The 15,822-nt window shown below is 45.9% G+C and overlaps 1 protein-coding gene across 3 annotated transcripts in view; it reads right to left on the bottom strand.

The window, feature by feature from the left end:
* The window catches only part of MAPRE2 (microtubule associated protein RP/EB family member 2), a 131,830-nt gene that overhangs the window by 66,302 nt on the left and 49,706 nt on the right, over positions 1-15,822 (bottom strand). Inside the window, exon 1 of one of the 3 annotated variants that reach the window (XM_038766417.1) lies at positions 10,394-10,559. The exons of 1 other annotated variant lie outside the window; for it this stretch is intronic. In XM_038766417.1, the coding sequence (XP_038622345.1) occupies positions 10,394-10,512 (119 nt within the window). In that variant the 5' untranslated portion in view covers positions 10,513-10,559. Of the gene's footprint in view, positions 1-10,393; positions 10,560-15,822 lie in introns of those variants that run through there. One more of the 3 variants, XM_038766419.1, reaches the window with a different exon arrangement.

The raw sequence follows: 15,822 nt of genomic DNA, 5'->3' as shown, positions 1-15,822 counted from the left end.
ATAGGGGTGAGAAGGGAAAGGCAGGGCAAGGAAGGGCAGGGGGATGGGGGAGAGAGAGAGAGACAGGGGGGGAGGGAGAAAGAAAGAAAAGAGAGAGAGAGAAGAGAGAGAGAGGAGAGAGAGAGAAGAGAGACAGGAGAGAGAGAGATAATGGAACTATTTTTGTGCATTTTGCATTCTTTGGGGGCTTCCAGCTGAATTCCATGGAGATATAAGCTAAAAAGGTTTCCTTTCCTTCACAGTGATAATCATGTAAGAATCAACCTGAGGGAAGAATGTTCAAGCCACATTACTAGTCTCCTGACATCAAATCTTAGCATTTCACGAGGGCAAACAAGTCAGAGAGCCAACAGGAAATCCTACGGGCTGCAGCGTCGTTCCCCTCCCTATTTCTCAAGGGCCAATCGAAAGCCACTCGGGGCTCAGGGAGTAAAAACAAACTGCTAGGAATCCGTAGTGCCCAGAACAAAGGAACACCTCCCTGCCACATATACCCACAGCCTTTGTGGAGGATTCTTTCCCTTGGCTTTAATCAGGAAGGCTGACCCTGAATAACAAAGAATTCCGGTCCTTAAGGCACAGGCGGTAGCGTCTATTTTTGGTAAAACAATAAAATCAGGATCCTGGCCCTATTTCTGGACCAAATTTCAACTTGGCTAATTCTGACCTAATGTATACAAGACTGGCCAGATTGTTGGGTCTCCTGCCTATTACATGCCTAAAGTCAAAACCTAAAGGGAGACCATTTCCTATCCAGTGAAGTTCTGTGTGGTTGCCAAGGCCAGGTTACATTCACGTTCACATACAATGAGTTCCTGCATGTACTTAAGTAGAAACCCAAAAGGGAGGGGGGTGTCTCAACACAGCCCTTCAGAAAATGTCGTCCTGATGGCAACCTATAAATCTGGACCGAATCACTTCAAAGTCAACATACATTCACTCCCTTCCCATCTGGGTCTTGACCTAACCCTTCCTTCTTGGCTAGAACACTAACAGGAAAATATTTCATGGAACAGTTTCTGGATTTCCTTGAAGACTGCACCGTTGATCCTTTCCTCACCAGTGACTCCTCCTGTGAAAAATCCCTTCTTGGGGCAAGTTCAGCAGAGGTAGAAATTGTAATAAACTGACTCAATTCACAGTTTTGCTTGAAAGGAAGGAATAAAACTCAGGTCTCCTCCCCCATCAAGAAAAGTAAATCCCTGATATGAAAGGTGTGCATTAATCTTACTTTATGTAAGCAGAAAGACAAGACCATCAGACGAAAGGACAGCATTTCAAAATGAGACATAAAAAGAATCCATCTTTTGAAGCAAGCAGAAATGGAAAAACTGAGAGCCACAACTACAGGTAAACACAGTATTGCTTAGCTCGTTGGTAGACCACTCTCTTACACTTTGATCCCCACGCGGGGCAGGGACTGTGTCCAATCTAATTATCTTGTATGTACTGCAGCGCAGTGTTCGGCACAGAGTAAACACTTTATAAAGCAATTTAGAAGCAGCATGGTGTAGTGGATAGACCAGGGGCCTCGGAGTCAGAAGGTCAGGGGTTCTAATCCTGGCTCCACCATTTGTCTACTGTGTGACCTTGGGCAAGTCATTTTACTTTTCTGTGCCTCAGTTACCTCATCTTTAAAGTGGGGATTGAGACTGTGAGCCCCACATGGGACAGGGACTGTGTCCACCTCCATTTGCTTGTATCCACCCCACGGCTTAGTACAGTGCCTGACACATAGTAAGCACTTAACATATACCATCATTATTATTATTATACATACCATCATTATATTTTACTCTCTGGTATCCCTAGCGCGTAGCTATTATTAATGCCAATTCACAGGGAAGAGGAAATGTGCGCTTTAGAAGTTGAACAAATCCATTTTTTAGGCCAAGTTAACAAAATCTGCACCCAATTAAATCTAGACTACTCATCACCTGTATCAGAGGTCAGCAACCACCTTTTACAAAAGAGTCCGGCAAAATGAAATCTTCGATCAGTTGAAACGCAAAAGGCCATATAATTTATGGTTCCCTGTGTGACATTTGATATTATTACATCATGCAGCACCCAGTGCAATGTGATAACATCACTCTCCTTTGAGACGGCTTCATAAACATAGCTGTTTCTGCCAGGAGGCGTTGGAAAGGGAATGGAAAGTGCAGAAAGGGAGGGAATAAAAGGAGAGAAGGGGAAGGGAAGAGAAGGGAGAGAAAATAAAAGGGGAGAAGGGGAAAGGAAGAAAAGAGGAGAAGGGGGAGGGAGGAGAAGGGAAGGAGGAAGAGTGAAGAAAGGGGCAGAGGAAAGAAAGGAAGGTGGGTACGGAGTCATCAAGAGGCAGCCTGCCTGGAGAGCTCCTCTGGACAGGTGGGCGCAAACCCCCAGGTGGCCCAGTCCCCCACCTCTGGGAGACCCCAGACTCATAAAGCTGTGACCAGGGAAGCCTGACCCTGCTCCACCCACGGAAGGAGTGCCCACGCCATCAGCAGCCACTGGGAACAGAATCCCCCCACCCCTTTGATGGGCTCAGGGGCTCTAAAGTTCTCCCGGTTTTCGGCCACCTCCTGCCCTGATTCCAGGGCCAATGACGGGAAACCTTCTGCTGGCTTTGGCCCCAGCAGGACAAGCTGGGTAAGGGGGAACAGGGAGGGTTGGAGAAATTGGTGGTTGTCCCACCCAACTAATGAGGGACATGATAAGGGAAGAAAAAAGAGGTGGGGAAAGGAAAGTGGGGTGGGGGGGGGGGGAGAATGAATATGAATGAGAATGGAACTAAACATCCACTTGTTTTCTTTCTCCTCTGTAAGTCGGGGCCCTAGGGTAAGTGTTTGTGCTTCACACCCACCCCATGCTCAGCCCACCCACAGCCACCATTAATGCACGTAGCCCAAGCCCCCCCGGCATGGATGCAATGAACAAGTAGGAGGGTAGGTAGGGCAGGCCATTTTATTTTGAGTGACGGAGCAAAAAAAGAGAGCCAAGATTTTTACAGAGGAAGAAGACTGGGAGAGGACAGGCTTCAAAGGCCTAACAGGGCAAATAGGCACCATGTGAGACTTTCGCAACCCTGAATGGAAACTCTCTGGTGTGGACAGAGAGCTGCGAGGAGTGAGGCTGGAAGAACTGCTCCTAACGCTGCAGATCAATCGCTTCCATGGAGTGGGCTCCAAGAGAGTTTGAAAAACAATGTCTGAAAACCCGTCTAGCCCACCAGCATCGAAGCAATGCACAGTGCGACATAGCTCTGATGGGCAGACAAGGGAAAAGAAGAGATGTCAACAGGACACCCAAAAAGATATAATATGGCCGGCTGCAGCAATACAACAGTAAGTAAGGGATGGTCAGATGAAGCACAGCCTCTAGCAAAGCAGCAGTCACGGAAGGCTGAGAAACAGCCCGAACAGACCAGCTGCCTTGCAGCAATCAGAAACCAGACAGGCAAGGTGCACACGGCCTGTAAAACCACAAGCCAACAGCAGCTACAACGGCACAGACAAGGACGATCTTCCCCTATGCACAGTGTGTAAGGGGTGGCTGGTTAGACATGGCTACACTTGTGTCAGAAATGACTCACCCCATTTGGAATATTAAGGACACATGTAGCAAAAGGTTCACGTCTTGCGATGCCCACTGAGACCCAGATTACTTTGTTTTCTGGAAACTAGAGTCCAGGTTTTGAAGCCTGTTAGGGAGCCTAACATTGCCCCAGACAGCTTGGGCTACTTTTCGGAAAGACCCCGATTCTCAGAGGCGCCCAGCAGACATTCTTAGTGATGCCTGGAGTAGCCCTGAACATGTAGCCCATTTTAGCATCCCTGCTTTCCATGGCTCCTAGAGCTACAGTGGCCTAGATTTTATCCTGCCTGTGTCTCCTTATCAGTAACCTATGCTGCTTCAGACCCTTGGGTACCCTCCAGAACAAGTCTCCATGGTGACTAGCAGCAGCGGCAGCAGCCAGGCACAGTAAGAGTAGCCTGCCCGCCTAACATGGCTCCAAATTAGGTTTCTGCAATTCTCGATAACTGACTGTTCTGGAACCTGCTATCAAATTGTTGTCCTTGTTGCATTGTACTTTCCCAAGTGATTAGTACAGTGTTCTGCACAATAGCAAAGGCTCAATAAATACTAGTGATGATGATGATGTAGAGCACCAAACTAAACATTCTGGAAAGCATGATACAGAGTGGTAGATGTGAAGCTTGCCCATGAGAAGCTGACAGTCTACTGGAGGACCTTAAAGTCAACAATCTTCATATTTACAGTGTTACTAAGCATAAGTTCAGGTGTCACAGAGAAGACTGATATATAACCAGCAGCTCTTCCACATTAAGTATTGGGAAAGACAGTCCTTCGGTCTGCATCTGAAGCTGCCATTTGTAGGAACTATTGGTGAACTGTGGTTCTACTTTCATTTTCTTTTTTGGCTTTTGGACTCAGAGGCTGCATGGTGCTTTTCTCCAAAGGGCAACTGGTTTTGGAACTGCTGTGGATTTGCTGCAAGTCAGGGGCCTGCCCACACTGTTCAATCAATCAATCAATCGTATTTATTGAGCACTTACTATGTGCTCCTCCACTTTCTCTGGCTAGGCTACCCACTGGCTGCCCATTTCCACTTGCTCTGGTCCCTGGGAGTCTGCACGATGATTTAGTGGGAAAGATCCTTTTAGTGTCCAGAATACCCACATATCCAGAAGATCTGGATAATGGAGCTTTGATGATGAATGAGAGGCAAACTGAGGCCCAGAAAAAGGAAAGAAAGATGGGATGAAAGGGGAAGGAGTAAGTAGCAATAACATTTTGTAAAATTTTGGAACAATTTCTTCATGTGTTGGATGGAAGAAAGGATAATCTCCCTCTCGGGTGCCCCATGATCCAGGTTATATTAACTGCCACTTGGCCCCCAGTTCATGTTAACATTCGCTAAGGGCACGGGACTGTTCTAACTGCAAAGTGGACTTGCAAGTGCCAGTATGCTACAGAACTGCATAAATCTTCTCAGCTTGGGATGAAGAATTTTAAACCTTATCTACTGCTGCTTCTCCACACATCCCCTCCCCACATCCACCACAAAACCGTTGGGTAATAAAAGATTCCGAATTTTGTTTGGGTTGAGGAGGAGAGAGGAAAACGAGAGGAAGGGAGAGTTGCGGAAAGAGTTCATACGAGGCTATAAAAACTCCAGTGGAACTCCAGATCTAGAAGAAAATCATGTCCAGCTAAAGTCGATAGAGGGAAAGAAGCAATTCTGTTGGCAGGGACTTGTGAATGAGTCAGATGGCCACCTGTTCTGGAGAGCAGAGGGCTGGTGAGAAGAGGACAGAATCTTCATCATTGTCATGCAAATCTTTTCAAATCCCCCAGTAAGGAGCTGTCTTTTGAGGGTCAGAGAGTTGGCTCCTAATGGTGAGATTTTATCCAAGTGTGCAAATGTGATTCATAAGGCCCATTTGTGGCCCACTCTCCTGTCCACACCATGAGCATATAAAGATTGTCCTTTGCTGCACAGCAGCTTTTGCTGTGCACAAAACCTGGCACTACTTTCACTTGTCTCCGCTTTCATAGCCTCTGCTCTAAGAGTCTGAAGTCTGTGTGCACTAGGCTGTTTCCCAGCTGTTCCAGGCTCTGCTACATCTTTGGAGGTTTGGCTTAGTGATTGCTGAAGGAAAGGGGTCATGTGACCTGGATCGATGCCCTCATCCAAAGCTCCCTAGTTCCATATTTTAAACACCAGGAAGAAGCCCAGCATCCAGAGGCCGTTCCACACCTCTAATTACTTCTCAGAGCATTTCTCATTTGCCTGAATTGCAGCTGTGAGAGCTTGGAACCTCCACCCTTTGCTACTGGAGGGAAGTCTTCCCAGCTTTACCACTCCAACCCGACACAGGGCAGGGCCCTGAAAGGGAAAGGGGGTAAAGTGATATCCCCCAAGGCCCTGACAAGGTGTCCTTAGTCGCCAGCAGTCAAACTTGATCCACATAAGGGATGCCCTACGTAGTTACCCCATAAGCCAGCTCAAGAAAAAGGAAAAACGACAGTTCGAGAGCCAATGTCCTTATCCATTCAAGGCCTAGAAGACACACAAACCAAATCCCTTTTCTAAGAGAACAATCCCCACTGAACAGCGTCAAATAGGAAGAAACTGATTCTGAAACTATGGGTCAATGCACTGAGAAAGGGAGACACATTCAAAGTTTATATTTCCATGGTCCCAAAGAGTCCAACTCGGGTCACCTGAAAGCTCACCTGACCACATCGAAAAAGACAATACACCATTAGTGTTGGTGGAAATAGTTTTCACAATTCAGTAGTTGTCAAATGTGCCGGTCCTAGGGTAAAATGATCACGATGGGAATTTTATAAATTACAAAAGTAAGATTCTGTTCAACATTAATTCATTTTTGTTATATTAAAATTGAAAATCAAACCAAATTCTTTAGATTTCAATCCTTGTTTCTGCTTCAAGAATTAAAGAGGGACATGTACTGAGAGGAACTATTTATGATAAAAGATTTTAACTAATTTGTGTTTGATGAAATTTTGTGTACAACCAAGCCCAAAATCTTTCCTAAGATTCTAATCACATTCATTCTTGAATGTTCTGAGTATGCAAATAAAGATGATTAGTGGGCACAGGGCTAATTAGAACCTGATTTCTCCAAAGCATCTGAGGCAACAACAGTACCCAAAGAGGCTTCTCTAAAGAAATTCACAGCACATCTTCTCTACATAAATTTGAACTGCTGCACCCTGGATCTTCATTATAACTTTTCCTTAAGCACCACTTAAATGATCTGGCTTCCTAGTGCTCATTAATGTGATGAGAGAGCAGGGGGCAGAGGAGAAACTGACCCAGTTCCGGGTCAAGATCTGGGTAAACATGCACATAGTTCTGCTGTGTCTTCAGCTCAGCCTCCCTGATTACTCAAGTCTCAAGTGAAGAATCAGTCCCTCTCAACCAACGACGTGGTAATTTTCGGGTGGAGGCCAGTGACTCCACTGGAATGATGCAATTCCTTTTTGCGTGTGTTCTAATCCCATGCACACTCACTCCTTTCGACACAAAATCAGAGGGAAGAAAGCCGATCGCAACTTCAACTCTCCTTCAGGTTGGGAAAACAGGCCTGGTTTAGATCAACGGCCGTCTGGGCAGGGACCATGTCTGATTGTATGTTTGCTACAGAGGGGTAGTGCAAATGCGAACAATCAGGCACACACATAAAAAGAGCCCCGTTTGAATGGCGGTTCCCCGTGGGCCTGCAGTGTTTGCTGGAGGAAATAATGTTGGAAGCTCAATAGCCATCCAGCTTCCCCCACTTCAGCAAAAGGCACAGTTGGTGCCCAGTTTGGTTCTGGGACCCTGGCTCTCTCTGTGCAGGTGACACTGCCTTCTTTCAGAGCGGGAAATATTACTTGCTTTCGGTAACGCCAAAAGCATTCTTTTACCTTAAAATTCTCACCTATCTTCCCAGGAACAAACTCACAGGATCCCTCAGGACGCAGCAGAGAGAGATTATTCCCATTTCCCAGACCCAAATGGAGAAAGGACTGGACAAACCAGGGCTAGAATGGAATAGTGATTCCCAGTTCTAAACTCTGTGCCTTTGCTGCCTTCAAAGTTGAGGCTCTACCTCAAAACACTTATTTCATCTTTGAAAGTGGCCTCAGACCTTGAAAATTAAGGTGTGTCCAGCTTGGCTAAATCCCAACACTGCCTTTCATGCTCATTAAAATTTTCCAAAATAGGACAAGTTATTCTGAATGTCCTATTTAAATGACAGACATATTATTAGGGTGCAGAGAAATGCTACATTTTTCACCAACTTGCAACAAAGTCAGACAAAGGGATTTTATGAAGCTCGGAATCTAAAACACATGAAAGGTTTGCCCTGGGCTGTGTAAATGAGAAGTGTTCTTTCAACCATTACTCTACTTTTAGCAAAGCTTCCACACATGAAGTTATTCCCTTGAGGTTGTAAGTAGCCTTGGCACGGCTTCAAATCTTTATACTAAACTCACTATCTACCCTGAATCTGTACCTATGATTTCCAGCCTCAAGACAGGGACATGAAAACACCACCAATTTGCTGTAACCAACTACCCTGCTGAGAAATGAAAGAACCAGATTAAGGAGCCCAGGCGTTTGCTAATAACGAAGATGATGTTTGGCTTTGGAAGACTCTGAACTGCCATTTCTGGACAGTCAACTCTAGCATCAAACTTCTTTTTTGTCCATGTGGTGAAAATCCAGGATTCCTCAAACACAAGGTCTACCTGGCAGGGCTTTACATCATCCACAGAATGAGGAATTTACACACAATGCCAGGAAAAACAATTTAACTGAAGGAGGTTTAAAAAGAAAGTCAGTATTTTAAAGTGCCTCTTTCCAAAACTGGAGGTGTGCAAATTTAAAGTTTTCCTCCCAGAACCAAAGGGCAAGGAAAAAAACAACACAAATGAAGCCAGTTGTCAGCTGAGAAAGACTGCAGGAAGAGGGAATTCCCCAAAAAGGAAAGAATGCATTGGTTGTATGGTGTGGGCAGAATAAACCCTTGGACCCTTTGGAAGACCAGATCATCATTATTGGGAACAAGAATTTCGGAGATATGGGTGTCTTTACGGTTAAAAGCCCAGAATAACTGTAGAATGGTTGGCGACATCAGGGCGAAGGTTAGAAATAACAAGAAAAAAAAAGGGGGGGGGGGGGGAGCTGTTCTTATTCCAGGCATAGCAGGAAGGAAGTGAGAATTCTTGATCCATATGCTGTTTTACAATATTCCAACATTATTACACAGCCATCTAAGGGATCTGAATGTTTAAATGAAGGCTCTAAAGAAGGGTTATTTCCTGTTGCTCACTGGGTGAGAGGATGCTCTTGTGCTCCCTCTCCTGAAGTGAATGCATTGTTTGCCACTATCAAGGTAACCTTTAAAAATAACCGCCCAACTGCAAAAAGAACTTCAGAGGAAATATGATGAAATATATCAGCGTCTCCCTTCAAGTCTGCCGGCTGGGACCACAGAAAACTCAAGTTGTATTCTCCACCGCATTGTTACCCTTATCAAACAATGCAAACAATTTTAATGAGCTTATCTCCTGGAACATATTGCCTGATATGTTACCGTAACAACACTGCCAAGGGGAGATGCCAAATCATGAGTCGAAAAATGAGAACAACACAGTGACAAAGACCAGCCCCATCCTCAGAGTCCAAAAAAACCCCTCCAAAACATGGATTTACCTTTCTCTGGAGAAGGCAGGGCACTCCCACCCGAACTAGGCCCTACATTTGGGAGGGAAGAGAAGGCACAGCAGACCCGTCTTTCCAGAACGGCTGCGGCTCTGTTCCTTTCTAATAAACCTGTGGTTTATCGTGGGGGAAATTTTAGTGAAGGCCTGACATCGTGACCTCTGCTGTCAACCCTTCCACCAATTGGCGGGCGGAATTCTTACAAAGCTCCATCAATCCGGCGGTTTAACATCACGGACTGCAGTTTAATCTAGAGGATTCCATTTTTTCTTGCCTACACACAGAGGGAGACACGCATCCGCAGCCACAAGCTCCATCCCCAGGCCCGCTGCTTTGGGGCTGCAGTCGCCCACTATTTTCTTTTCGAGGAAACACTGCAGCCCAATTCCCTTTCCAGGGTGGGGAGGGGAGATCTTTGGCTCGACTCATTCCATCGTATTTACTGAGCGCTGGCTCGATTCACTCCATCTTATTTTTAGACTGTGAGCCCACTGTTGGGTAGGGACTGTCTCTAGGTGTTGCCAATTTGGACTTCCCAAGCGCTCTGCACACAGTAAGCGCTCAATAAATACGACTGATTGACAGTCAGCGCTGTGTGCAGAGCACTGTAGTAAGCGCTTAAATGCACGGAGGGAGAGATGCGGGAGCCTCCTACATTGCTTTCCCTGCGAAGTGGTCTGGGGGAACCACCGAATCATCATCATCAATCGTATTTATTGAGCGCTATGTGCAGAGCACTGTACTAAGCGCTTGGGAAGTACAAACTGGCAACATATAGAGACAGTCCCTACCCAACAGTGGGCTCACAGTCTAAAAGGGGGAGACAGAGAACAAAACCAGACATGCTAACAAAATAAAACCCGGGGCCCCGCGCCCAAGGTGGTCAATCAATCAATCAATCAATCGTATTTATTGAGCGCTATGTGCAGAGCACCGTACTAAGCGCTTGGGAGGGGGCCTGGGCGTGGTTTCCCCGGGATTATTTTTAGAGGGAGCTGATGCAGCTGGGTTATGTAACCTTCCCCGCTGCAGCCCCCGCGCGCGGGGCTGCACCGTGTGCCCACCCTGCCCACCCAGGGCACGCCCATGCATGCACACCGCACATTGCCCACGCGTGGTCCCTCGCTCCCCCGCGGCCCCGGTTACCTGTAGGACCGCTCCCCGCGGACCGTGTGCTTCCTGAACGGAATGATAGTCCCGTTATCCTGGATGATGTCGTTGTTGTTCTCTCCATTGGGGGACAGGGTTTGGGTCGGGCCGGGCATTGGAGCGCTCCCCGGGGCCCAGTCGAGCCCGGCTTGTTGGGTGGGTGGGTGGGTGGATGGATGGATGGATGGATGGGTGGATGGATGGATGGATGGATGGGGGGCCTCGCCTCTCTTCTCCTCTCTGCCTCCTCCTGCTTCTCCCTCCAACCCGCTCGATCCCTGCGTCTGCACTGGCTCTTCTTCTGCTCCCTCCTTCCCTCCCTCTCTGCTGCTGCTGCTGCTGACGTCAAACCGCCCGGAGCAGCACCCTGGTCACGTGACGGGGCTCGTCGCCACGGCAACCGGCTAACTCATCCTCTCTCCCCAATTCACACGGGCCACAGCAGGCACGGGAGGGGGGGCAGGCCTACATCTGGCATGGAAACCACCAGCTCCTCCCCCCCCCCCCCGCATGTCTGAAAAGCAGCTCTTCCTCTAACCATTTCCTCTTCGTCCTAGGCTCAAACTGCAGCTGTGTACACAAAAGAACGATTCATGCAATAAGGGAGGTGTGTGTGTGGGGGGGGGCGAATGGACAGAAAGGGGGGCACTATTAACTCCTTCACGACCAGGTACTTCACTTGAAGTTGGTTCGACTTGTTTGGTGCAAGATGACTGGGGTGGGCAGCCACCAGAAAAGGCTGTCGGGGGCAAAGGGGTTAAGATATACCCACCCCCCAGCCACCCACCCCCACCCGCATACTTAAAATCAAACCTCTTCCCCTTTAAAACTGTTCACTCTCTAAAGAGGAAGCTTTCATTGTTTCCATTCTCAATGTTATGATTTTTCACCAGTTCATTTAAGGGGGTACGGCTGCACAGAGGGACTGCTGAGTGCAGTCACTTAGAAACTGCCCGTTCTGGAACCTTTAGTCACTCGTGGTCCTAGACAAACCTTTACCCGGGAAGCTTTCATTGTTTCCACTCTCAATGTTATGATTTTTCACCAGTTCATTTAAGGGGGTACGGCTGCACAGAGGGACTGCTGAGTGTAGTCACTTAGAAACTGCCCCTTCTGGAACCTTTAGTCACTCGTGGTCCTAGACAAACCTTTACCCGGGAAGCTTTCATTGTTTCCATTCTCAATGTTATGATTTTTCACCAGTTCATTTAAGGGGGTTCAGCTGCATAGAGGGACTGCTGAGTGCAGTCACTTAGAAACTGCCCCTTCTGGAACCTTTAGTCACTCGTGGTCCTAGACAAACCTTTACCCGGGAAGCTTTCATTGTTTCCACTCTCAATGTTATGATTTTTCAACAATTCATTTAAGGGGGTTCGGCTGCACAGAGGGACTGCTGAGTGCAGTCACTTAGAAACTGCCCCTTCTGGAACCTTTAGTCACTCGTGGTCCTAGACAGACCTTTACCTGGGAAGCTTTCATTGTTTCCACTCTAAATGTTATGATTTTTCACCAATTGATTTAAGGGGGTACGGCTGCATAGAGGGACTGCTGAGTGCAGTCACTTAGAAACTGCCCGTTCTGGAACCTTTAATCACTCGTGGTCCAAGACAAACCTTTACCCGGCCCATCTGAGGCTACTGAACCAAGTAGCACGCTATTATTCATGTGGGAATTTTCTCCTGCTGTAAACAAAGCTACCACATCACTAAACATGTGATTACAGTAGGGGAGTCCGGGAGAGAAGGAGAGCATTGCACAGGGGCACGAGAAAACACTGCAGTACATCTGTCTTCAGAGGGTTGCCTTCATCAGGTTTGAAAGCATGTAAGTGACTGCACCAAGAAAGTTAAACAGACTCAATACTCCCTCCTCTGGGTGAACACTCCCCTCCAGACGGGCAGATGGCTTCAGGGATGTTAGTGCAGACTGCAAGCGCCTGGAGGGCAGGGCTCCGGCTTACTAGTTCTACTGCACTCTCCCTAAGCACTTCGTTCAGGGCCCTGCACGTTACAGGGTCTCGATTATTGCTCCTGATGACCGATTGCTCTAGTTCGGGATTTTTTTTTTGGGGGGGGGGGGAATAAAGGTATTAAATTTATCAGAAAACGGCCTCGGCAGCAGACACCCAGATGCAGCCCTCACATTCTCCTCTTTTTACAGTTATTTGCTTTATTGTTTTGTGGCGCATTTATTAAAAACAACCAAACCTGATAATCCTCCATCCCAAATCTCCTTGGTAATACTGAGTTACTTCTGGTATCAAGCTTCTGGAATTAGTATCAAATGAGCCTCTCACAATGATTTCACATTCAGTTCCCAGATGGTAGTGATACGATCCAAACATGAAGAGGGCACACATAACTACTTAATTTTTTTACCATTCAGTATTTTATTTTTAGCTTCACCCTTGATGCTATTGCTTCATCCTTCCAGGTTACAGCTCACATTTGTGTTGTGGGAGATGGGGGTGGAGGGGGAGCTGGCTATGATTTCTTTTTAAAGGGAATATGGATCCAATTTTGATCTGAGAGAATCTGGTTTTACAAGGCACAGAGACATGAGTATACCGGTATATTTTATTTAGTTAAAACAAAAAAGTCAAGCCTTGTGTTATACAATGTGACAGAGGCATGGTGGTGTTGGCACAAAAGCTTCTCTTTTGCTTTCACTATTTTGGCTACTCAACCCTCCGCGTCTTGAAAACATACTCACTCTCCACAAAGCCTCTCTCTCTTTTTGGGGCAGGGTCAGGTGGAGAGAAACACATTTTAAAATCATCAACTTCAAGTTTCCAGGCTCCTTTCACTCATTTTTGGTTCACCCACTTTGTTTTGGTAGCTCTTCCCTGGTCCCTTTTTTAAAATCTCACAAAGAGGAGCCCTATAAATGTTAAATGGGGCTCTTTCAAGTTTTAAATACTTATTAATAAAGCAGGGTCACAGACTCAGTACCTGTGAATGATGAGTGAGAAGGGGCTGGGGAAATCTTCGCAGTCGACAGAAGAGATGGGAAAATCTGGTTCCTATTTAACTCATAAAATCCTGGCTCCTACTTACCGGCTTGGAATACAAAAATGACATTTTTGCACCCATGAAGGATATAAAGCAGAGGGAGATGCAGAATCAAACCTCTTTTTCCTCCCAATTTCAAGTGAGTGGCAGGTTTGGCCTCCCCTAATTATAGGTCATACCAAAAAAAAAGGTAGACATTTACACAAAATTACATTCTAAATGAGAGTCCAGGATGGAATCCATGCTTAACTGATCCAAGTTTGCAGATTGCCCTTCATCGTGGCAAGCAATGATTCATTCTGGACCAGAAGTTACGAATGATGGTTTCACTACCTGGCCTCCAATGAGGGGAAGAGACAGCTGCAAAATTAATTGTTTGAAACTCTGAATCAATTACTGAAATCAACTACAATGAAAATATCACACAATTCCTCTAAGTTTCTAAAAACTAGGAGAAAAATGTCAAGCTCAAGACTGTCTCACTTAAAAACAGTTAAGTGCTCTTTATAAAAAATTAAAATTCTCCAATCTACCCTTTTTCTCCCTTCCTAAAATAATACCTGGCCAGGGCAAGGAAAGAGGTTATATGCACTAATGAAAGAAACATGGTACAGCCAAGTTTCCAGCCTCTAGACTGTAAGCTCGTTTTGGACAGGGAATGTCTGTTTATTGCTATATGGTACTCTCCTAAACACTTAGAATAGAGCTTTGCACACAGTAAGTGCTCAATAAATCCAATTGGACGAATGAATAGCCCAGATCCCCCACACCAGCTCAAATGACCAATCAGGTTGATAGAGGGATGCTTTCAAGCGCTTAGTACAGTGCTCTGCACACAGTAAGTGCTCAATAAATACGATTGATTGATTTCAAGAAGTTCAGGGACTCGTAAAAAACAAAAGCCACCTCGGGAATGAGGGCTCTCAGAAAGGATTGTGAGGGTCCCTTTTCCCTCCTTTTCATCACTGGTCTTAAAATAAACAGGTTCAGAAAGTTCAAAAAACTGAGAGAGTGAGCCAGCATCTCTGGCCTCCATTTAAACATGCATAAGACACTGATCGCAGTTTATCTGTTGGCAGCCCAAGTATTACTGCAGAGAGCGGGCCTCCCTGACTCTCACAGTCTTCTCCAAAAAGTCATATGTGCAGAACAGTTCATGGAACCGTTTGGAGTGGGATGACTTCTTTCCTCTGGGTCCCATGTGAACATGAGGCCAGCAGCTGGGAATCTTAGTAGTGAGTAATCGAGAAGAAATCCCATGCTATTTCTGACTTCATCTAAATAAAATATATAAATGGAGAATTAAAACAACTCGCTTGGCATTTGTTTCAAGGAAGGAGTTGAACTGAAAACCATGATAATTTATGAGGACTAAGTTCCAGTCAGAAAACGCTTTCAAGTATGGCTTCCCCAGCATCAAGGGCTGGGTGGCTAATCATACCAAAATTAACAACTAACATTTGCTGAGCAGGCTAGGTGACAGTACAGAACAGAATTCAGGAGACTCTGTTCTCACCCCATAACTCGCCTCCCTGCAATTTTTGTCTACACTCACCTTCTCTAAATTTTAAATGAACAGTGAGTCAGGCCCAGGGTGAAGCTCTGGAAATGAAACCACACAACAGGGTTGGAATTACACACACCCATACACCTCGAGGCACACACCAGACAACGGGAGGAAATACAAACCGAACAGCAATTAAGCAATGAGATCTTTACCATATCTTCCACGCGCTCACTTAAATACCTCTAACAAAAAATTGCCCCTTCACACCAGGACTAACAGCCATGTTACTTAGTATTTATTAGGGTGACAGAGTAGAGGGAGCTTCTTTCTAACCAACACTACATAAATCTTTTTCTACACTTTCATACAGTAGATCTGTAAAGACAGGGACTGGGTCTTTAACTTCCTGGTACTTTCCTAAGTGCTTAGCACAACACTCTCCATACAACAGGTGTTCAATAAATACAATTTGACTAATTAGGATGGCACTTTTTTGGCTTATTTCTGCCACCTTGAATAAGTTTATATTACGACCTTCCATCTATTTAATGCTCTTAGATGTCCCATTTTATATCCTCAAGAAAAGAAAATAGGGTAAGGTGGGGTGTGGGAAACAGGGGTTCAGTTTTATGAAACTCCAAAGTCAGAGGTAGAGCCAGGTACAGAAACGAGATCAGATTCCCTATCACAGTCCTTTTCATAAACAAACCGAAAACATACAGAATTAAAATCACTCAGAGCTTCTTTTTCATCCTTTGCGCTAGCTGAAGCAGTGTGAGGCTCACGAAAGAAACTGACTCAGTAATTTCTCTAACTAATGGATGTTCTGATCACCAAAGAACTCAAGTTGCTGAATTGTACTTTCCAAGCACTTAGTACAGTGCTCTGCACACAGTAAGTGCTCAATA

The sequence above is a fragment of the Tachyglossus aculeatus genome, chromosome 25 (genome assembly GCF_015852505.1).
Source record: "Tachyglossus aculeatus isolate mTacAcu1 chromosome 25, mTacAcu1.pri, whole genome shotgun sequence".
NCBI lineage: Eukaryota > Metazoa > Chordata > Mammalia > Monotremata > Tachyglossidae > Tachyglossus > Tachyglossus aculeatus.
This window is presented reverse-complemented; position numbering and strand designations above follow the sequence as displayed.